The following is a 21,677-nucleotide window of genomic DNA, read 5'->3' as shown; positions in this document are numbered from 1 at the left end:
CCCACTCCTCAGTAGGGCCCCAGCCCTCCCTTGGAGTCCTGCATCCTGGAGTGGCCTTGTGAGCACACAAAGCACCAGGTTTGCTTCCAGAGGTTCCTGGAAGAGCTGTCCTCGGAGCTCCTCCCTCAACCAGCTCCCTGAGGCCCAAAGTCCGTCGGTCAGAGCTTCCATCTTTACCTCTTTAAAATGAACGACCCCTAGGGAGAAACTTTACGCCTTATTAGCCTTCTCTATCTCAGTGTGAACCGACTTATCAGCTCCTGCCCGGAGAGGCCAGCAGAAGACAGCAAGCATACCAGACACCTGGAGGAAAGGCCCAGAGGAGGGACGGAAGGCGGCTTCCCCGATTTTACGGGAGGGAGGCGCTCCCCTGCGCCCCGCCCCTGGGCAGGCCAGAGGCCCCAGCGCCGAATCACCGGCAGTGAGGCTGTTACCTGCAGCTCTGAGCTGCCCAGACCCCGGGGCCCAGTGAGGACCCTCGGATGTCTGAAGGCCGGTCACCAGGTAAAGGGGGAAACTGGTACACAGGTCAGAACCAGGATCAGTGAGTGGCAACATTTTCTTTCTTTTCTCTTTTTAAAAACTGCCTATAAAAACTGTCTTTCAAACAACTAAAGTCTTTCAAAAATGGAGTTGGCTTGGCAGTTGATCAGTGAGTCTCCTCTTAGTAGAAACACGGGAACAGAGGATGCTGTCTGTAAGAGGGTCAGGAGCTCAGACGGGGAGATGTCTGGCTGAAACAACGTTAAGGCCCCTCCCTATGATCGCCTGCCTGTTCCTGGGCCACCCAACACTCTTGTGGAGAGACACTGGGCACTCTGTCCCTTCCTCCAGAGGAAGTAGACAGAAAGCAAAGTCAGGGGCAGAGAGAGCCACAGGGGGAGGAAAGGACTGGGGCAAGCTGGGAGTCCCAGGGTTTTCTTGGTTTCCCAACACAGCCTAGCTTCCAGAAGGCTTCCAACCAGGGCACCTCTCATGTTACACCACCCACCCAGCCTTAGTGATGACAGCACCCCAGCTCTACCCCAGGCCTCACCTCCGAAGTTCTTCAGGTGGGAGCACCCCCCGACGCAGGTTCACCCACTGCTGAAGCTGGCTCATGGAGCTCTTGCGCTGGGCAATCTTGTCGGGGTTAGCATGTGGGGTGAAGCTTGGCCGGTGTCCCCCACTCTCTGAGTCCTGAGGTGGGAAAGCTGTGCTCCCTGGTCGGCCTGGGGAGCTATACTGCCAGCCGTTGGGCTGGATGGGCCGCTCCCTGCCCCCTGGGACCCTTGGGCCCTCAGGGTAAGGGCTGCCTGGTTCTGAGGCTGGTTCCAGTCCAGCCTGGATGCCATTGACTTTCACCAGAGGCTCACCCTGGACTTCGGGCCTCTCCGGCTTTTTCTCTGCCTTCTCACAGCCTCGGCCATCCCCCTCCCCTCGAGTCTTGGCCTCTGGCCCAGGCTTGGGGAGGCTGTTGTGAGGTGGCTGGTGGAGGTGTTTGCTGGGTGGGATGTTTTCTGAGTCTGGCTTCTCCTGGCTGCAGGGTGGCAAGGGAGATGTTGTGAGTGATTCCAGCCCGGCACGGAGTTGGGTAGGGGGTGGTACACTGGGGGGGAGAAAGGAGTGAAGAAGTGTGGGCAGAAAGGTAGCAATAGGAACGGAATTTAATACATTTCAGTTCTGTTTCCCAATTAGTATAAAAAGTCATCCTATTGTGCCTATGCATGACACGTTCATTCTGCCCTCCAGGTCTCCTCCCATGGGTCACTCCACTCCCTTCAGCTGACCTGCCATTAGCCCAGCCTTGAAGCTGTGGCCAAGACTAACCTCACCCAGCCTGGATCTCCTCTGTAGTCTGTCCCTGATACAGCCCCCAAACTTGACATACACGATACTAAGGTTTCACAATACCAACCATCCTTGATGTCCCAGCTACAGAGGCTTGTCCCAGGTCAGCCCTCTCTCCTACAGAAAGTTCCTCAACTTCCATGAGCCCGGGGCTCCTTGATGGCAAGGACAGGGATAGAGATGCCTCCCTTCCTGGGACTGCTCTGGGGTCGAACACTGCCGGCAGCAGGACAGAGGACGGTGCCTCGGACTCCGCGGACACAGAAACATGCTAGTTCCCTTCTCAAAAACAAGCTTCTCCCGGCAGACTTTTGTTAGAACACAAGTTCCTCGAGGCAGCATTGCGTCAGAGTTCCGCTCCCTAGTTGTCCTGATAGAAACTGGTGAAGCACCTCACACATTTCTACTTAGAGTGAATATTTATGAAGTGAATGAGCAGCCTTCTGGAAACATGCCCCTCGGGTGAAACAAAAGTGGAATCTCGTTCCCTGTAGTTTCTCAAAGTCAACATCTTTAAGCGTCCTTGCTGAGACCTTGCTTGGTAACCATTTCTAAGGCACTAGACTTGGAGTCTACACTCTACCGCCTCCTTCTGGAGCCCTGTTAGAACCCCCTTCAGTGTCTAACTCAATACTCAGCTCCCAATTCAAGAAGAGACAGGCCCCCAGACTGCGGACGAGGGGGTGGTGGGCACAGCCATGCACTGAGTGTTTATGACGTAGCAAGCAAGCATTTTACATACTGTTTAGTCCTCACGATGACCTGTGAGTCAGGATTATAATTGCTATCTTTGAGGAAAGGAAACGCGGGTTCATGGAAGTTAAGTCACTTACACTGAGGTGGCACCGGGGCAAGTGACCAAGTTGGGATTTGAACCTGAGTCCACCTACCTCCAAAGGCTGCGTGCTTAGTGTGCACAGCTGAGACAAACTGAGGTAATGACCTCGGCCCTGGCCCCCAGGGAACCTGGCTTCTCTCTGGAACTCCGCCAGCTCAGAGAGGAGACAGAGGGCAGTCAGAGGAAGAGAACACCAGCTCTGAAATCACGCAGCCGGACACGCCCTCGGCAGTTCGAGACAGCACACTGGGTTCAGTGACGGCACGGAGCGCAGCACGACCTGCTTCTCCCTTTTTCCCTAGCACGCCCCACCCGCAGGCCCAGACCCTGGCACTCACTTGTGACGCACAGCTTGCGGCATGGACTTCTGGGTTGGGGGGATCTGCACTCGGGCTGCCTCCCCCATGGCCTGGATCCAGGCCTCCTGCTCCTCAGAGCTCTCTGTACTGAAGAAGTAGGTGCGCACCCCAGCGTGCTCAGCCTGTGGGGAGAGGCAGTGCGTGGAACCGGCCCCGGCCTCGTCCACCCAGCACACGGTCACCTGCAGGGAGAAGATACCCATGCCCACAGAACAGGTGGTCAGGAAGGCTGCTCCCTGGACCTACGGCTCCTTTTCCCACATGGAGCTCAGCAGTAAAGTGAGGAAGGTGGCCTGCATGTACACCAAGTACTCGGGCTGGCGCTCAGGTACCCGCCTTGGCCAGCTCTCTGGACACCACTGGGCAGCCCAGGTAAATTTACCTGCCCCACCTGAGGTGATTATAAGCAGGAGGGACAATTACCACACCCACTCCCCTATCAAATTCTGTCTTTGATTTGAGGGGCAATTACTGAATATCTGGGAGAGATGCCCACAGCACAGGCCAATCTCTCAGCCTCTGAGAAGCTACTAGCACTGTCTGTTTTGTGCAGAGACAGCCAGGTCTCCCTCTCATGGCATGCAAGGGGCATGCACAGGTGGTGAGAGCACACTACCTAGTTGGTGGCCGCGAGCAGGTGCGGCAGGCGGGAACCCAGAAGAGAGCTCCTGTCCAGAGGAGGGGTCCTCACGCAGTCGGGAGGAGGAGAAGCAGAGAACAGGTCAATCAAACACCAGAGGGAGAGACAGAAGACATGGCAGGAATATTGAGAAGCAGACGAAAGTGGGGAGCTAGTCAAACTGTCCCCTTCTACTGGTGTCACCATCGGGATGACAGGGCCCAGCAATGCCCGATCTGCCCACCAGGAAGGGGAGTGGACAGCTTGCACCAAGGGAATTTGGGCTGGTGGTGCAGAGAAGTCAGGGAATCCCAGCACTAATGCTAGCTCTGTTCCTGACCAGCTCTGGCCTTAATGCGCACACCTGTTAATGGGGAGGGGTCTAGCTGGTGAAACTGAAGATTCTTAGGCCACAGGGAGAAGAAGCTCCAGAGCTAGATTTCTTTCTGGGACCTCACCCCTAAGCGAGACCTTCAATCTCCCTGGAAAAGCGTGTTTAGCCCACCCAGCACGACAGATCCAAAATGATCAAGAGTCTCGGATGGGGACCTCACTGTGGCCTCTGACCCCCTGGGTGCTAAAACCTGGGTCTCTGGGGGTTGAAAGCAGGGAATACAGGTTTTGACTTAGACCAAGCCCCAGGGCTCTCCTGAGCAGCAACCCTAAATCCACACCCTCCAAATGCTGTTCCAGATGGACTTTCACCCCACTGCAGCCATGTTCCCCTGCACAGGATTTCTCCAGCAGGAGCCCTTTCCCACTGAGGCTACATCTTCTTTCTCTATGGACAGAGCAGGGCCTCCTTCCTCTGGACCCTGCTGGTCCCCACCCTCCAGCAAGGGGCCCAGCACAGAGGTGCTGAGAAGAAGCTGAGAAGCTGTAAGGAGGTGTCTGGGGGCTGGAACAGCACATGGGTGTGGAGACCAGGGGCTCAGGCCAGCCCTCTGTGGTGGAGGACAGAGTCAGGGTAGAGGGGAGACAGCTCAGGACTCTGGGCCAGTCATAGTGGGGAGCAAATGAGCGGATTTGCTAAGCATCTCATGAGCCTCTGTGAGTGCAGAGCACTGCTCTGGGCATCAGTCACAAGGAAAGCAAAGACAGGCTCTTTGCACCTGAAGAGCTCGTGGCTAGGCTGGAGGACACATGCAGACGGGGGAACCGGGAGGGAGCAAAGGCCTGGGAACAAGTGCTGGTCACAGGGGAAGGCAGAGAGCCTGGGGAGACAGGGCCACGGAAGGGGAGCCAGAATGGAACCAGGAAAGGGGACCAGAGAGCTGAGGGAGGTGCCCCAGTGGGGCGAAGTCCACTGAGGCCCCTCGGGGCTGGGGTAGGAAGAGGTTAAAGCATTCAGCAGTCAGCTGGGGAGGAACAATTCAGGCTCATTACCAGTCATCCAAGAGTCTCACTCGGTGGCCACAGCAGGACAAGCCTCCCATCTGTCTCAGCAACCCTCCCTTCCCTGGGGAAAGGCCTCTGAATAGCCACAATTGGAACCCTTTGTGGCCACTGAGCACAGCTCTGAGTTGGCTTAAAGAGGCAGCGAACGCCTTGGGGACAAAGAAGGAAGAGAGGGGCTGACAGTCACAGAAGTAAGGCCTGGGGTTTATGGTGGGTGGGTGTCAGTCATCGGTGTCAATCTGATGCCTGTTGAGCCACAAGGTGGAGCGCGCCTGTGTCTGCACAGGTCTGGAAGGGAGGGTGAGACAGGCTGTCTGCTTGTGTGGGTGTGCGCATGTCTGTGTATAGCAGGGTTTTGTTGGTGGTTAAACAGCCTGTCCCTATTTCCCCAGCTGGAACCCGGCTCCCTGGAGCCAGAGTTTTATTAATTGTTCATTCTGTTCACACCTCTGGCAGACAGGACCTGGGAGGCTGGAAACTAATTATGTGCCAAAGAAGTCCCTCCTTGTTTCCAGAGCAGCACCTGTGCATGCTGCCCACCTCTTTTCTGTGGCCAGGTGACCAGAGCCCGAAGGACAGGAAGGGGCAGTCAGTCTCTAAGCACTGACCCGGGGTGGCCTGCAGGCTCTACTGTCCAAAGCCACTGCCCTGGGTTTTCAGGCCCTTGGACAGCGACTTGCAACTGGCGGAGAGGGGCTTTGTGCTAAGAAAGTGCATGGGCAACATCAGAATTCCGTATTTGGAAAATGAAGGGGAACCTAGGGTCTCTACATCATAAAATACAAAAAGAGCCTGGGATTTTTATCATTTTTAATAGGTCATGAATTTTTAAATGTAAAAATACACTGCCTAGGATGAGCCAGCTGCAACCCTTGATGGGTTGATCCTGAGCGCTGACGGGGGGGGGGGGGGGCGGGGGACACACTCCGAGCAGGCAGGTGAGGCCCATCTTCCTGCACACCCGTTCTCTCAACATGTCTGCACGAGGTTTGCTTCTCTTGCTTGTAATGAAACCCAATTCCTAATTTTCTCTAAAGATTGAAATTTGAGTGAGTTTGATTGTGGATCTAGGTTTCTGGAAAGCACCTCAGCCCCTCCAGCCCATAGCTCCTGCCTCTGCTGGGCTCCCAGGTGCCAGGCCACAGGGCAGAGGGTCCACGGGCTCAGGAATTAACTGGGTGACATTTACTGATATACATCCCAACAGGGCTGATACACCCTCCTCCCTCCCCTGGAAAAAACTGGGGTACCACTGAAGCACATCCCTACTGACCCGCCCAACCCCACAGGAAACAGGAAGGGGTCCAGCCACGGCCTCACCTTAGCCTTAGGACAGCCTGCACTGAGTCCAGCTGCCCACTCCCTCCCTCTGCTACCACTTCAGACTCCTTTGGGAGGTGGCTCTTGACTCTTCCCCATTCCCTTATGCTCTGGAAGAACAGCCTCCCCCCCCCCATCTGACCTGGGAGAGGAAGGCCAACTGACCTTAAAGGTGTGTTTTCGGCTGATGTTGTCTGAGGGCTGCACGGCAGCCACCCGGAAGCTCAGGAGGGGGATGCTGCCCAGGATGCTCTCCTCCTTCTCATCTGCCAGGAAACAGAGGCCTGGGTGAGATGTGTGTGCACGTGCAGGGGGAGAGGGCAGAGGACCACGTCAGCCCTATCATGATAAGTTGCAATAAATCTTTGTTGCTCACTTACTATTAGGCACTCAGGGCCACCAAACACCACCACACAGGGTGTGCTCTGCACAACACCAAGAGGCACACTCCCTGGAGTTGGGGCACTGGGGTGCATGGTGGCTCTGCAGACATGCTCTAGACCTGTCTAGAGGTGAGTGAGAGGCAAGCCCCACCCTCAGGAAGCTGACATTCTTGTACCCAAGTAAGTAAATCAGTTAGAGCTAATGTTTTGGAGTATTTACATCGGACACTGTTCTGAGTAAAATGCCTTCATGGATTTGACACTCTCAACAACCCTTTGACCAAGCTCTGTTATTACCCCCATTTTATAGGTTAGGAGACTGAGACACAGGGAGGGTAAGTAATTTGTCCAAGGTTTCAAAGTGGTGGGCAAGTCTTTGAACCCAAGGAGTCCGGCTCCCAAGCTACCACTTTTAACCACTCCACTATGCATAGTGCCCGTCCAACATAAGACAATTCCGACAACCATACATGTAGCAGGATAACAGGATGGGGCATGTGGACGGTCTCCTCTTTGGTTCTGATGCCTCTGCATAACTGTTTCTAAGGCTCTCCCAGGCACCCTGCAGCTTGCTTTGTCCTCTCCTGATGTAGACAACCCCTCTCCCAGGCCCCATGTCTTGGGGGAAGACGTGCTCTGCATGGCCTCCTGGCCCTCAGGTCCCTGGATCAGGCTAACAATTGGGCTGTTACATAATTCATCCTGGATCTTCAAAGCAGCCCAGTGGATTAGCTAGTTGGGGCCTCCAGCTGTCAGCAGGAGACCCGAAAGGGCGGGGGTGTTTTGTGGGACAGGGAGCGAGCAGCCATGAGGCCATGGCAAGACCCTCCACACTTGCCCAGGATCACTCTTTATTCCCTAGGCAGGAGACCCTGTAAAATTCTCAGATAGGATTTATCAACTCTACTAGTTCTCTTTTTCCTCTTACTCATCACTTGCACAAGATGCTTGGCCCAACATTCAGCTCCCTGTGCCGGCCTCAGTGTGGTACCCAGAGAGGGGCTAAGCCTGAGGAGCAGAAGAGACCAGGGCTGGAGACCTAGAGTTTCTTTAGGAAAACAGAGGCTGTCAGCCCCTGGAGAGGACGGGCCTCTGTCTGACACTGTCCAGACCTGTGTTTAGGGACACTGTCCAGCCCTATGTTTAGGGGCTCTCCCGAGAGCATCTCTTAGGGGTCAATGGCCCCATAGCAGTGGCCCTTGAAGTGCACAACTTTAAGGCTCTGCCCTCATGCCAGCCCAAAGTCTGTCCTCTGAGGAGAGCCTGGCTCTCCCCCAACTTCATTCACACTCCAGCTGTGGAGCAGCCCCCTATCCCAGAGGCCCAGGCTGGGCAGACTCTCCTCCCCCAATCTTGGGGTTTCCTCTGTGGATGGATCCTATATATGCAGCCCCTTCCTGACTTTTCTCCTCAGAGTTCAGGTGGCAGCAACTCAGGGCACAGGAACAGCAGTGTTGTGGGGCTGGGGGTGTCACGGGGAACAAGCTCTGTTTGCCAAAGTTAATGATTCACTGAATTGCCCCAGGAAGGCCCAGAGAAGCCTGGGCTCTGCCGTTCCTGGGGCATGGAGGGCTCGGAGGGAAAGGGAACAGTCTCCCCTACTGCCAAGTCATTTTATCCTACTCTACCCAGTGCCCCACGTCTGTGTGACAGGACCACCACTGTTATCACCCTCACTCATCCCCTGTGTCCTCTTGACACAATTTTGCTGTGTACTTTTAAAAAATAACTTCCTAGAGATTGCTGAACCAATGTCATCAGATCTTTGCCCTCCTTTCTTGGAGAGGGTCAGGAGTGAGTGCTGGGTGTGCACCAAGGGCAGACGCCAGGGACAGTCATTTATTCCACATTAATGGAGCAATTAATTAATGGAGCACTGAGGATAGAGCAGTGAACAAACTGGACAAAAACTGCTGCCTTCATGGATCGGATCGTGCATCCCATGGGACAGGAGGAAGATCAGCATACAAGCTCCAGTTAGCAGGTGACTTGCAAATAGTGCCTAAGGACCTTCTTCTCTTTCTCCTTTTTCTCCCCCTGTAAGCCTCCCCCCGGGCTTCACCATTCGTCATAAGACTGTCCAGTCCACCCCCTGTATCTCCAATCAGGGCCTAGAACTCTGCTTGAAATGCAGTAAGCACTTGGTAAATACTGAATGCATGGGCAAGTGAGCTTTGTTTTTATCCCACTGTGACGCCCCACTGGCGTTGGAGTCTGCAGGGGAGAGATCTGTTTTCCCCCAGAGTCCATCCAAAGCAGAGCCAGCAACCTGGCAGAATGAGAAAGCAGTGGGCACTCTTCCCCACTGGCCTAGGGGCAAACTCACCTTTATAGTAGAAGAGGCAGCGGTCCACCAGGACGAACCAGCGCTTGTTCCACTGCTTGACGCCAGAGCTGGCCTGCAGGGCACGTGGACAGAGACAGACGGGGGCTGTGAGCTGGGCATGAGGGAGAGTGGGATGTGATAGGAAGAGCTCTGCACTAACTACAGGGACATTCTGCCTCTGGTTACAGCTCAGCCACCAACAAGTGTCAGCAACCCCCTTGAGTCCCCAGATGCAGGAACCTGACATTGGATTACTGCCTGGGACCTTCAGTTCTGTCATCCTTGGCCTCAGTGCCTTCCCCTATAGGGGAGATTAAAAGGGCAAGAGATGAGCCAGAAAGATAGAGCAGAGGGCAGGCAGGGACAGTGGCATGGCTGATGGGGGGACTGTTGGACTCTAGACTTCAAGGGAACACCACCACCCCTCCCCCCAACTTTCCATAGCAAGAGGGACCAGCTAACGATGAGCCAGTAGGTTGTTCCAATTGGGTAGGTCACCCAGCATATTCCAAAATCACTGTATCTGTCCGTCCGGAGATCTAGCTGGATTCCCAAATGTGACACTAATTGTTCTGTGTGATTTTGGGAAGATACTTGACTTCTCTGAGATTTCATAAAATTAGAAGATTCATTCACAGAGATATACCAAATGAGGAATGGGAGGACACACCACAGTAGACGTGGACTGTGATAACCACAGAGGACGCACAGTGCTATGAGGAGAAAGCACTGGGCAATGGGGGCAGAATGGCAGAGGGGGGCTCACCTGTTTGAAGAGCCAGCCTGCCTTGGTGACAGGAGCATTGGGGTTTCGCTTCATGGAGTGTGAGCGTTTGCCAAAGGCAATGGCCTTGCGGGATGTCCGGGTGGCCTAGGGAGGTACAGAGAGAAGTCGGCCTGACTTTGCCCTCTCCTGTTTTCTGTCCCACTGGCCAGGGGAGCAGCTGTACCTTTCTGGGGTCACCCCAAGGTGCCCTCATGCTGACAGTCCCACATGTGAATCTTGGATCTGTTACTAAGTCAAGAGCACATCCTCCTAAGTCTTTGATTCTTTCTCTGATTTCTAAAATAGGGTTCAAAAATAATAATCCTGCCTGCCTAACAGCAGTGGGGGCTTGGGGGTTTTCTTGAAGAGACAATAAGATTTTTCATTTCACTTCTTTTGCTGTCCTTACTTCTGCATCACCGTCCCCTCAGAATCCTGTTCGGCCCCACACGTGCCCCCACCACTGGCCGGGAGGGAGCACCCACAGGTGCTCCAGCTCCTCCTTGCAGGGGGCCCTGGCATTCCTCCACTTCTGGCAACGGCCCTTCTTTCCTGAATCACCGGAGGCAGATGGACCTTCCACCACGGAGTTCTTCTCATCACTCTCGGCGTCTAGAGCACTCTCTCAGTCAGTCATCCTTTTCATTCAGTTTTGCCATCCCTAGGGCACTATTCTTAAGAATGCCCCATTTGATGCCTTAACTTTATACAACGTTGAGGTCCTCAACTCAGAATCCTCCACTGTCACCCAGAACCGTCTCCCACGGCAGCACCTTAGACCTGGTTAGCACCAGAGCCCCTTCATCGCTAACGTCTTCAATTCTAATATTCCCATTTTCTGATCACAACGTCCCATTCTTTGGGCTTTCTCATTCCACTGGGACCCCCAGCTCCTCAATTCTTCCCTTTCTTTCCATTAGCCACCTCGTGGTTTTAGTTATTTCCCTACAAAGTGTAGGGCCCTTTGTAAAGTAGAAACCTGCACCCTCTTTCTGCTGTCTTTCTGCTCAATCTTCTCTAAAACTCAAAATCCCAGGTAGTCACAGTTATCTATCCTCCCTCCACTCAGCCAGGTTATGGCTGCTGCTGAAAAGTCACAAATAACACAGATGAGGCCACTGCAGATCCACAGTCCCCAACCCCAGCTGGGCTCAGCCCCAGATGGCACCTCCATTCTGCAACCCCACTGTTCTCCCCAGCCCTGAGACTTCCCCCTCTGCCCTCCCTGCAATGGACCTGGATCCTCTTCTACAGAGAAAATTGATGTTATCAGACATGCACTCCCTCAATTTCATTCCCTTTTACTCAGAAAATTACTGCTCATACCTGGCTTTGTCTCTTTCCCTCCAATGTAAAAAAAAAAAAAAATGTTGCCATCCTTTCTAAGGCTAACACGCCTAATCCACCGTCTCCTCTAAGACTTTGTCCCATAAATCACAGTCTCCTCTCAATTCTGTCACCCTTTCCTTCTCTACTGGCAGCTTCACCAACATGCTCAGGTAGCTCCATCTTAAAACATTTCTCTGCCTCTCTCTCTCTGTCTCTCTATCTCCACCTCCTCCCTCATACCCCTAAATGCCCCCTTAACCCTGCATCTGCTGTCCAGTAACACCTCCCCTCCCTTCCTGTTTTCTCTTCAGAAATAGGCTCCTGGGAAGAGTCCTGACTTCTCTCCTCCCATTCACTCTTAACCTTCCTCCACCTCTTGTCTGAAATGGCTCTTGCAATGCCATTGAAGCAAGGGGGCGCAGTCCTTGACTACCCTAAAGCACTACCGGCCATACTGTCCTTCCTGAAACTCTTCTTTTGGTTTCTGTGATGCTCTTCTTCCTCTCAGTGCCTCCATCTGGGGCCACTCCTCCACTACCTCCACTCTATCTGAGTGTTGGTGGACCTGAACCAAACTTTTATCCTTTTATATTCTTGTTTATGTCATTATACAATGTTCCCACATAACCTCACCTACCAGCAATATGCTGACAGTTCCCTGACCTATATCTAAGACCTCTCTCTTAGCCCGTTCATCTGGAAACTGTTTATCCACACATAAATAAGAAAAGTACAAAACCAAATCCATCCTCTTTCTAACCAAACCTGTTCTTCGATGTTTCTCCTCTTGGTGAATGGCACAGTCCTCCCAGTCACCCAGGCCAGCGCTCCAAACTGCTGCTCGCTGTCCCTTCCACTCCTTTACACAATCACTTATGCAGCACTAAGGAGTCCATCTTCCTAAAAGTTCTCAAATTCCACTTGTTGCTTCACAGATTGTCATCTCCTCTGTCCAGCCTCTGCCATGAACCAAGGTTATCTTTCTAAAACACAATATAATCCCACCACTCTCACTACCACTTTATCACTTAGAAGTGAATTCAAATTCCCCAGCACAGCACCCAAGGGCAGATCTATAAGACCTGGAAGAGCCTGTAACCCACCTTCTGCCATGTTAGTAGCCAGGCCCTGCCCCTAGTCACGCCTAACTCCTGTGCTTCTCTCCCGGCCCGATTTGCTCTTCTACAGGGGGAGGAAGAGCCCCACGTCCCTTATCTACAAATCCCAACTTACTCTTTAAAGCCTAGTGCAGACCCACTATCCCATAAAACTTCCCAACCCGCCCCCCAGAACAGTTAGCTGCTCCCCCCTCTCTATCCATTCTTATAGTCTAAAAGTTATAGTCTAAAACTTTTAGCCTTCCATTTCCTTCACTAGACTGTGAGCTGTTTATAGGAAGGAACATTTATCTCTTTATTGCCAGAACCTAGCAAGGGATCTGGCTATAGGAAGCATGCTAAATACTTGTAGAAGGAAGAAAAGAATTGGACTATATTATAAACTATCCCCCAAACTAGGAAATAAAATTATTTTCCAAACTTTACTTGTAAAATCCCATATATATGGCTGAGATTGGCCATCTGAAGAAGTCTAACAATAAGCAAGTCCCCAAATCCTTGCCTTTCTTCTCAGTCCGTCATTGCCATAACCTCCTCTGGGCAGCCTAGAGGCTGCTCCCCGTAGTTCACCACTCCAGCTAATCTCCTGCCAACCCCTCTATACTCCAGCCTCCTTGTCTTTTATGTCGCCGCTCCCTAGCAACCCTCAGCTTTAGGTCAATTCAACCATCTGCCCTCCCTGCTTCCATAGCTAGACTGTGAGCATTGCTGGGGGAAATCTACACACCCGGGGACTGGAGCCACACAGATTGAGCCCATGACCTCTGATGACCTTTTTATCCTATACAGTAGTATTTCATATGGCCCTTGTTGACCACTGTTCCTGCTCTCCAAACCTTCAGCATATTCTCAGATCTCCAGTGCCTCCCCACCCACCCAGCTCCTCTCAGCACACAACCCTGCCTGCTGCTTCCCAGCAAAAGTTGAGGACATCAGGTGGGGATGCCTTTAATTACCTAGAGCCACTCTCCACCCTCCCTCGCTTCAAATGCCTTTTTTTTTTAATGCAGTCTCAGGAAGAGCATCTCTGCCCTACCCAGGCTTGCAGCACCTCTGCACCTGACTCTGGTCTCTACAGAAACGTGACTCGCTGGCTACCCCCTTTCTCCTGAACCTACTCACTGGGTCATTCCACCCCTGCTTCTAACATCCTGAAACAAAATGAATAAAGAAAACCTACCTCCATCTTGCGTATCTTTCTAGCTTCCATCCTCTGCCCCTCATTTCCTTTAACAGCCAAGTTTCTTTAAAAGTTTTTGAAATATTTATTTCAAACATTTAGAAAAGTATGGAATAAATTATTACTATGTATTAATTTTTAAATGAAACATGGCAAATAGACCTGAAACTCCCTTTGAGCCCCTCCTCAACCTCATTACCTTTCCTTCCTCCCTAGAGACAACCGCTGACCCCAGATTAGCGGCCTGTCCATGGTTACGTGCTTGTATGCATAGTTACCTATAAATATGTAGTATTGCTTTTCATGTTTGTACATTTTACATAAATATTTTTCATATTCTGCAACTTGGTTTTTACTCAACATTATGTTCTCCGGTTCATCCTTGTTAACACACAGAGTTCTAGTCCATTTGGTTTTTGGAGAGTACTCCACTGCATTAGACCACCACTGATCGTCTAGTTTCTTAGAACAGTTTCTTCTCTTCAGTGTTTCCACATTTCCCCTTCTACCTCCTCTTTAGCCCTCTCTGGCTTATCTTCTACCCCCATCACACCACTAGACTGCCCTAGTCAGGTGTCCAGTTACCACAATGCTGTTTAACCCCCTGGACATTCTCCTCTAAGTGAGACCTTATCATACCGACCCCTCGACAACATTCTTCTCTTGATTACTTCTTCCTTCTGGGACCCTCTTCCCTCCTCCTCCCTTTCTGAGCTCTCAGCTGTCATGTCCTTCATGAGTTATTCTTCTTTTGCTGTCCTCCAGATATGGGTTCTCAAAGAGGGTGGAACAATTTCATTTCATAGGGAATATCTGACAATACCTGGAAACACTTTTGATTGTCACCAGGTGGGTTTTATTGGCATCTAGTGGGTACAGGCCAAGGATGCTGCTCAGCAGCCTGTAATGAATAACCCCACACTGCAAGAAATCACCCAACACAAAATCCTAACAGCGCTGAAGTTGAGAACCCCGGGCATGATGTTGATTTTCTACAAGGTTCTAGTCTGAGCACCTCGCCTACTCTTTGAAGCCTGCAGACACGGCTGGACGGGCCAATACGTTTCCTAGGATTCCTGACCAACAGCCCGCCTTGGAGGCTGGACTCACCCGGACACTGGGCCTCTCTGGAGGGACCTCCGACACCATGTTGTGGTTGGATATGTCACTGTTGGTGGTAGCCGGGCGTTTCCCACCTGCTTTATTGGACATGTCCAAAGTGGATCTGATTTCAGGTTGACCAGAGGAGAAGAAAGAGACTATTCAGAACCAAGAAACAATGGAAGCCACCGTCCCTTTCCCACCCTGCCACCCACTGTTCCAACATCAGCACAAAATTAGACCCTGAGTGCCATCAGGAGGTCAGCTTACTACTCCCTCGGCTCTTCTGAGATTATATGACAGTAATCCTTACTGTTTCCTCTTCCCTATAAATTTATTTTAAAAACCTCAACCCTAGGACTCTGAAACCCCTTTCCCTTTTAATTTACGCAATAGCCCGGTGCACCAGGAGAGTCATTTAATTATCTTTTTTTCTTTCTTTCACTGAGCCAAGATCCACAGTGAGTGGAATCAGCACTTGGCTCTCGGATTGTATCAGATTCCCTCACTACTCCCCTCAGCAGCCCATGGGTGACATGCCAAACTCAGGCCTGTCTCACTGCTTTAGCTCAACCTGTGATGTGCGCCCACCTGAGAGGTGTTAGATTTTGGGAAAAGTGGATGAGGCTGTTAAGCCAGAGGGCCTTAGAGGCTTCCAGCCTTCAGAACTGAAGGGAGTGACCCTAAATCCCTTCTATCTCCTTCCCCATCCCCTCCTCTTTCCCAGCTGTGAAGTGGCAGTGGGTGGTGCAGTTAAATACGAAGAGGTTAGGCAGTAAGTGGAGCAAACCTACGTTTTCAAGTCAAACTTTTTGTTTTCCTCTGGGACCTGGCCAGTCACTGGGTGAAGAAATGTGTTCCGTCTTTCATTGTGGCTGCGGAGGCAAATGGAGAGAGAAGTTGCGGTCAAGATGAGGAAGCACAAATACAAGCAAGGAGTGGATATGCGCTGGGCAGTGACAGGGCTGGTGACTGCATAGGAGCTCCCTCCTCTGTCCCCCAGTGGGACAGTGAGAGTCAGAGAGACACAGCTGCAGTCAGGTGGGGGGTGGAAAACACAGCTCTCACGAGTCAGTGTTAACCACTTACTAGAGATCCCTGAGGCTGGAAATAAGCCCCATTTAACCCTCTCAGTGGTCATCCTGGGCAGTTACGTGGGTGCGGCAGGGGGGTTAATCCAACAGTCAAGATGTTACACATGGCGGCTCTTTCTAGGGACAATGCCTGCCAGTGCTCCACATAAAAATTGCTCAATCATTTCTGCTGAGAAAATTCTCTCGTGACCTTGGGCTCTTTCCTATCCTGCTCTGTGCTCCATGCCCTTAAATGCAGTAAGAGATCCAGAAACTATTCCTGAGCTTGGGCTAGAACCCACCCTCACCCTAAGTCCAGGGTTTCCCAAGCTACTGGCTATTGCGGAGACCTCAGGGGATACCGGGCATGAGGTTAGGTGCTGGCTCAACAGTCAGATCTAATGAAGGCATGGGCGGCCCAGGACTGGGGTGTTGTGAGGACAGCCTGCAGGAAGCAGAGGGGCATGGTCCAGGGGTGGGGTCTGTGCAGAGGCAGGTGGGGAGTAATATTGTGGAGGCTCCTTTGGGAAGTCCTGCTGTGGCTCTTCTGGCTGAGTGAATGTCAGGCTAGTTCCCTGGTGACTCTTTGGGGAAATGGGGGGAGGGGAAGTAGATAAAGCATGGAGGGGGCGGGTACAGTGGGTTTAAGCCACAGATGGCAGCCATTTGAGATGGGTTCTGCACAAGAGGACCACCTGGCAAGAAGGCTGTAGGAGATTCAAGCATGCAGCCAGTGAGGAGCTGGAAGAGTGTTAAGATCCCCTTTACCCACCCCTCTTGAGAAAGACACTTCTGAGAGCACAGAGCAGGCTCGGTCCACCCCTGGGCAGAGCCGGTGGAGGCTGTGGCAAGGCTGTGGGTCCCAACACCAGCTGGCCACATTTGTGCTCCCACAGCGGAGGGCTAGCTGGTCAGCTCGTGCCAGAGGAAGGAGGCTTTAGTTTGATCCCTTCGGCTGCACGAGAGAAGCAAAATAACCTTGTGGAGACCCCCTTTCAATAGCCCTGGGCACATCCCAGCCCCTGAGCTCTCTGTTGAAGCTAAAGATAATGTCAAAAGGCATTTTTTTCAGCTTCCAAACCAGTCCTCTTCAGATGGAATTCAAAGACATGTGGTAGGTAGAAGCACAGTGGACGACGGCTACAGCCTAAAAGAAATCTAGGTTTTGCAGCCCGGGCTTGCTGACCAGGACCCTAACTCTGGCCCTGTCCACCTGGCCGGGGTTCTAACACTACAACATTGATCACCTGCTCCCATTTCCCAAACTCTCTTCCTCCCTCCCTTCCTCCCTTCCTCCCTCCCTGCCAGATCCAACCAGGATACTTACTCTCTTTGACCTAACTGCAGGGGAGCTTTGCAAGGGAGGGTAGCTGTTTAGTTGCCCTCATCCCTGGCTCTGCCCTAACTCGGGGTCCAGGGGGCTGGCAGTCTGTGACGGCTCAGGTCCTCAAGGAGCCAAGGTCTCTGCTTTTCCCCAGTGGCACAGAGCACTTGTCTGCCACCCCAGCCCCCTTCTGCTCTACATGTTCCTGAGCTAACTCTGCTGAGACCTTCCCTGCAGGCCCTAGTAAACGCACACTCACACATGCACAGAAGCACAGTTTGCTGGCGGCTGGCACACTTCTTCCAGGGCATGGCGAATCTCTCCCTGCCCCAGACTCTCCTACCCAGCAACACCAATTTCAAAATAGCTTCCCCTTGACAAGCACTGCAATGCAGCAGCCACTGACCTAACTGCTCTCCTTCCTCTGGGTCAGACAGACCCCACACTCTGAAGCCCCAGATCTAAGGAGCTGCCAACTCCACAAGCTCCCACGTCACTTGGCTCATGTCCACTGAAGACATTCCTACCTGACCCGGCGATCAGCCCGAAATTTCAACATCTTTTTAGCAGCTCTGTCCCGGTTCGGCAGCCTCAGAGGACCCACCAGCCACCCTGCTCCTACCATCCCTCTGAGCAGTAAGTCCTTTGGTCCCGCGAAGGGCCCTGGCCGAGCTCCAAACACTGCTGGTCCCCCCTCCTCTTGGCTCTAGCAGGAGGGAAGGGGGAGGGCTCTCCCCAGGTGGTGGGAGGGATGCCCAGGTACCCGAGGGGGTTTGTGGCCCCGCAGCATTTAGCCCCCAGAGTGCTCCAGGCACAGCAAGCAAGCAGGGGATGCTCCTCCCAGTCCAAGTCCCAAGGAGAAAATGCTGAGATGGAGACACAGGCGTACGTGGAGCAGGTGTACAACTTCCAGGTAGTCTGACCTCACTGAGCTAAGGACACAGAGCAGCTGGGCAGGCGGAGGAGTCTGGGGCTGCCTGCCCAGGTTCATGGCAGAAACTCAGCCAGCAGACCTGTGGGAAGACAGTTCTCCCTGCATACAACTCCCAGCCCAGGACATGGGCCCTTGGGATAAAATCAACTTGCTTCCCAGAGATGCTTCTGATCCTGTGGCAGAAGGGTTAAATGAAGCTCTGATTCACACTGTTGCCATGCTGCCTAGAAGCTGAGGTTGATTACATCTCATCTCTCCTCTCAGCCTTCCCAGCCTTCTTCCGTCTGGAGGAGCAGAATGAGCAAAGCTTCTCCGCCAAGTCCCCTACACGCTCCCGTTCCACACAGCGCCAGCTCCCTTACCCTCTGCTTAGGGTGGTCCAGCTGATGAGGAGCATGTGGAGCACAAGGTGCTGGTGTTGTAGAGCCAGAGCTGGTGGCAAGAACTGGCTTCTTTGCTTGGGCAAAATTGAAGGAAAGCTTCTTCCTGAAGCTTTCAATGAAGAGGGCAGCAAATGGGGCTGAGGGGGGTCATCATGTGTTTATTTTTGAAAATCTTCCCAGATGCAACATGATCAATTCCAGCTGGCAACTGTCAGATCTGCTCAAGGGCAAGGAGATCTGCATTTTGGTTCATTCCCCTGAGCTCTTGAGACACCGCAAATTTCCCCTTCTCCTAATGTCGTCTGTGACTTACGGGTCCTGGAGTGGATGCAAGGCCTCAGAAGGGCGTCCCTTCCATTTTCCTACCTCCAGGCAAGCCCACTGGCTCTCAGTCCATTTCATTAAGTGCTCTGGTTGTTTGTAAGGGGTTCAAGTAAGAAAGGCTCCAGATCCACTGTTCTTACACTGCTGAGAGCTCTTTTTGTTAGCCAATTTCAGTCCCTCTGGCTTTCAAGATTAATCCATTTTTATCTTTGGAAGACAAAACCCTTTCTGACCGATGTGGTTCCTTTCAGCAGCACCAGGCATTCTGGTGACATCACAGTCTGTTGTTATGGCAATTCTGTGATGTCACAACAGACATTGAAAGGGAGAGGCTAATCATGTTTTGGATTGAGGACAGAACTTGGTCAGAGGACAGTGCAATCAACGAACAGAAGAGCAGATGGACAACATTATTATTCAACCTGTGATAAAACAGGCTGGTCAGATAGAGCTGGGATCAACAGCTGTTGATATTTAAGCAACCAATCCTAAAATCAAAAGGCCAATAAACTCAGACATTTAATGGTACGTTTGCCAATGTTTTCTCCTAATGACAAGAGGCTTCGGTTTCCAGATGCCGCATTCTCCCTACCCAGGCTCCCAAACGCTGCTGTGGTCACGGACAGCTGGGCCTCTGATGCACACCTGAGGTCTCTGCCTACACACAGCAGAACAGTATGTGTTGAATGAACGAACAAAAGAAACTCTCTGTGCTGATTTAATTTTTATCCACTTGCATTTGGAGTTTGACATTCTATTACCAAGGGTTTCCTATCTCTGCTCTCTCTTAAAATTAATTACTTCCTCTCCATGAGAGAAGTTGTTTCTGCCCCCTCACCCCTTAACTCCCCTGCCTGGCTTCCCCCTGAACACACAATTTGGCTTTGATCCACCTTCATTAGGAAGGGATGACAATTAAGCTCCTCTGCACAGCAGGAGGGGGTGGAGGTGCATTGGGAAAATGAGTTTTCTTTCTCTAGAAGAAAAATACCCCCTTTCCTTTCAAGTTGAGCTCAGGGGCCTCCCACAGCCTTTGCTTAAGTTGCAAGTTGAATTACTTCTCCCGTGCCCAGTGAAGGCAGCACAGGGAATAGGAAAGGAGGCTCAATAGTTTGCCCTGCCTGTTGAGAGCTCTGAAATCCTTGGTTATATCAGCACAACAGCACACAGAATGCCTAGCTCAGGTTCTTTTCCTTAGCCACTAAATTACACAGAACGGCAGCTTTTCATTTCAGTTTTGACATCAGGAAGAATTTACCAGGTGCAGAACATTTTTTTAAAAGGAAACAAAGAGGCCCTGGCTGGTGTAGCTCAGTGGATTGAGAGCAGGCCTGTGAACCAAAAGATCACGGTTCGATTGCCAGTCAGGGCACATGCCTGGGTTGCAGGCCAGTTCCTAGCAGGGGCCAGTTCCCAGCAGGAAACACACGAGAAGCAGCCATACATTGATACTTCTCTCCCTCTCTCCTTCCCTTCCCTTCTCAAGATAAATAAATTAATTAATTTTTTTTAAAAAGGAAACAAAGAGGGCTAATCAGTTTTCACTCTCCTTTGCCCTTTCTTCTGAGATGACAAAGGGCCCTCATTTCTCAAGGATGAGTGGTTATGAACACATCTCCAAAGAGACCTCTCAAATTCCACCAAGGAAAGGTAATAAAGGAGACTTGGGGGTGGAGGCAGGAGCATCCCTAAACTCCTGGGTTGCCCACCAGGTGTTAACCCTGTCCCCTGTTCCTGTGAAGGTGGCCCCAATGGCAGTGTCATCAGTGGAAAGAGAATTGGCAGGAACAGGCTTTTGGTCCAAGATGCAACATGAATTAGCACTTTGATTTAACTTCTTTGCACCTTGTTTTGTTTTTTAGATTTTATTTACTTATTTTTTAAAGATTTTATTTATTTATTTTTAGAGAGAGGGGAAAGAAGAGAGAAAGAGGGAAACACCAATGTGTGGTTGTCTCTTGTGCGCCCCCTACTGGGGACCAGGTCTGCAATCCAGACATGTACAATGACTGGGAATCAAACTGGCATCCTTTTGGTTCGCAGGATGGTGCTCAATCCACTAAGCCACACCAGACACAGTGGCCCTTAGTTTTTATCCTATCAAATAACAGCTGTAAACTTTCTAAAATGTGAAATGTTTTATGCATAAGACATAATGGTTTTGATAATTTTGCTTAAAAACAAATAAAGAAATATGCCAGGTGCTGAAGCTAGAAAATGCCATCACAGGGACTCAGGGTTTAGAAGGCTCGGCATGAGGGGCTGGCATTCCAGCAGCACCAAGGTCCAGTAAATGACAAAGAAAAGAGGCAGATCCTCTCTGCCGTCCAGGCATTGTCTCTCCATCTAGTTGGGGGTTTCTCCAGTTGAGAAGTCACTCTAAGTCTCTAATGCCCTAATGACAACCTCACTGCAGACATATCTGCATACTGATTTCTCTCCAAATGTCCTCCCCGAGAATCAGCATCTATCTGGGGTGATATCTGGCACTACACACTGAAAGGCAGCAAGTTCAACCTGGATCTTCACGACGCTTCGCAGGCATGCATGTTTGCACACGCACACACTGGGCCAGATGCCCAGAGCTCCCACTGTGATAGATATTAAACAACTACAGGAAGGCACTCAACTCCTTCCATCCCTGGGCCTCTCTTGGTTATCTGCTGTACACCAAGCTGCTTCATTTCCATAGCTCCTGAGAATCTGCTGACAGAGAATTAGCCCTGGCCAGGCTTCCTCATCTGGAGAATGCTCTTGCTTCTGGCGTTACAGCTCATTAGATGGAGAGAGGACAGCGAGGTGAGTGGGAAGGACGGCTGCCTATGGCCCGCCCCTCCCACTTCATTCTTTTCCTCTGGCTAGCCAATTCCAAGCCAGCGCTGTCCACACCAGGGAGGATTTCTACTGCCAACATAGGGGAAGGTGGGGAGAGGTTTGGCTCCTTCTCATCACCTCCCCCTTCTGGATCTCATCATTATTTTCAAGGCACTTTATCTGCTCCGGCATTCTGTCCCAATTAAAACCCAGCTAGGTTTACATCTCCAACAACCCTGATGTGCCTGCTTCCTGGAG

General features: G+C 51.7%; 1 protein-coding gene across 20 annotated transcripts in view; it reads right to left on the bottom strand.

The window, feature by feature from the left end:
• Positions 1–21,677, bottom strand: part of PLEKHA6 (pleckstrin homology domain containing A6) — a 137,999-nt gene that overhangs the window by 26,753 nt on the left and 89,569 nt on the right. For 13 of the 20 annotated variants that reach the window (XM_053667937.1, XM_053667940.1, XM_053667938.1 and 10 more), the window contains 7 exons: positions 15,362–15,442; positions 14,577–14,691; positions 9,840–9,944; positions 9,074–9,146; positions 6,530–6,630; positions 3,007–3,209; positions 1,037–1,588 (listed from right to left, as the gene is read on the bottom strand). In XM_053667937.1, coding sequence (XP_053523912.1) covers positions 1,037–1,588; positions 3,007–3,209; positions 6,530–6,630; positions 9,074–9,146; positions 9,840–9,944; positions 14,577–14,691; positions 15,362–15,442 — 1,230 coding nt within the window. Of the gene's footprint in view, positions 1–1,036; positions 1,589–3,006; positions 3,210–3,643; positions 5,851–6,529; positions 6,631–9,073; positions 9,147–9,839; positions 9,945–14,576; positions 14,692–15,361; positions 15,443–16,967; positions 17,293–21,677 lie in introns of those variants that run through there. The other 7 variants (XM_053667941.1, XM_037153186.2, XM_053667944.1 and 4 more) reach the window with 5 other exon arrangements.

The sequence above is a fragment of the Artibeus jamaicensis genome, unplaced genomic scaffold (assembly GCF_021234435.1).
Source record: "Artibeus jamaicensis isolate MK-2021 breed Jamaican fruit bat unplaced genomic scaffold, CSHL_Jam_final contig_475, whole genome shotgun sequence".
NCBI lineage: Eukaryota > Metazoa > Chordata > Mammalia > Chiroptera > Phyllostomidae > Artibeus > Artibeus jamaicensis.
This window is presented reverse-complemented; position numbering and strand designations above follow the sequence as displayed.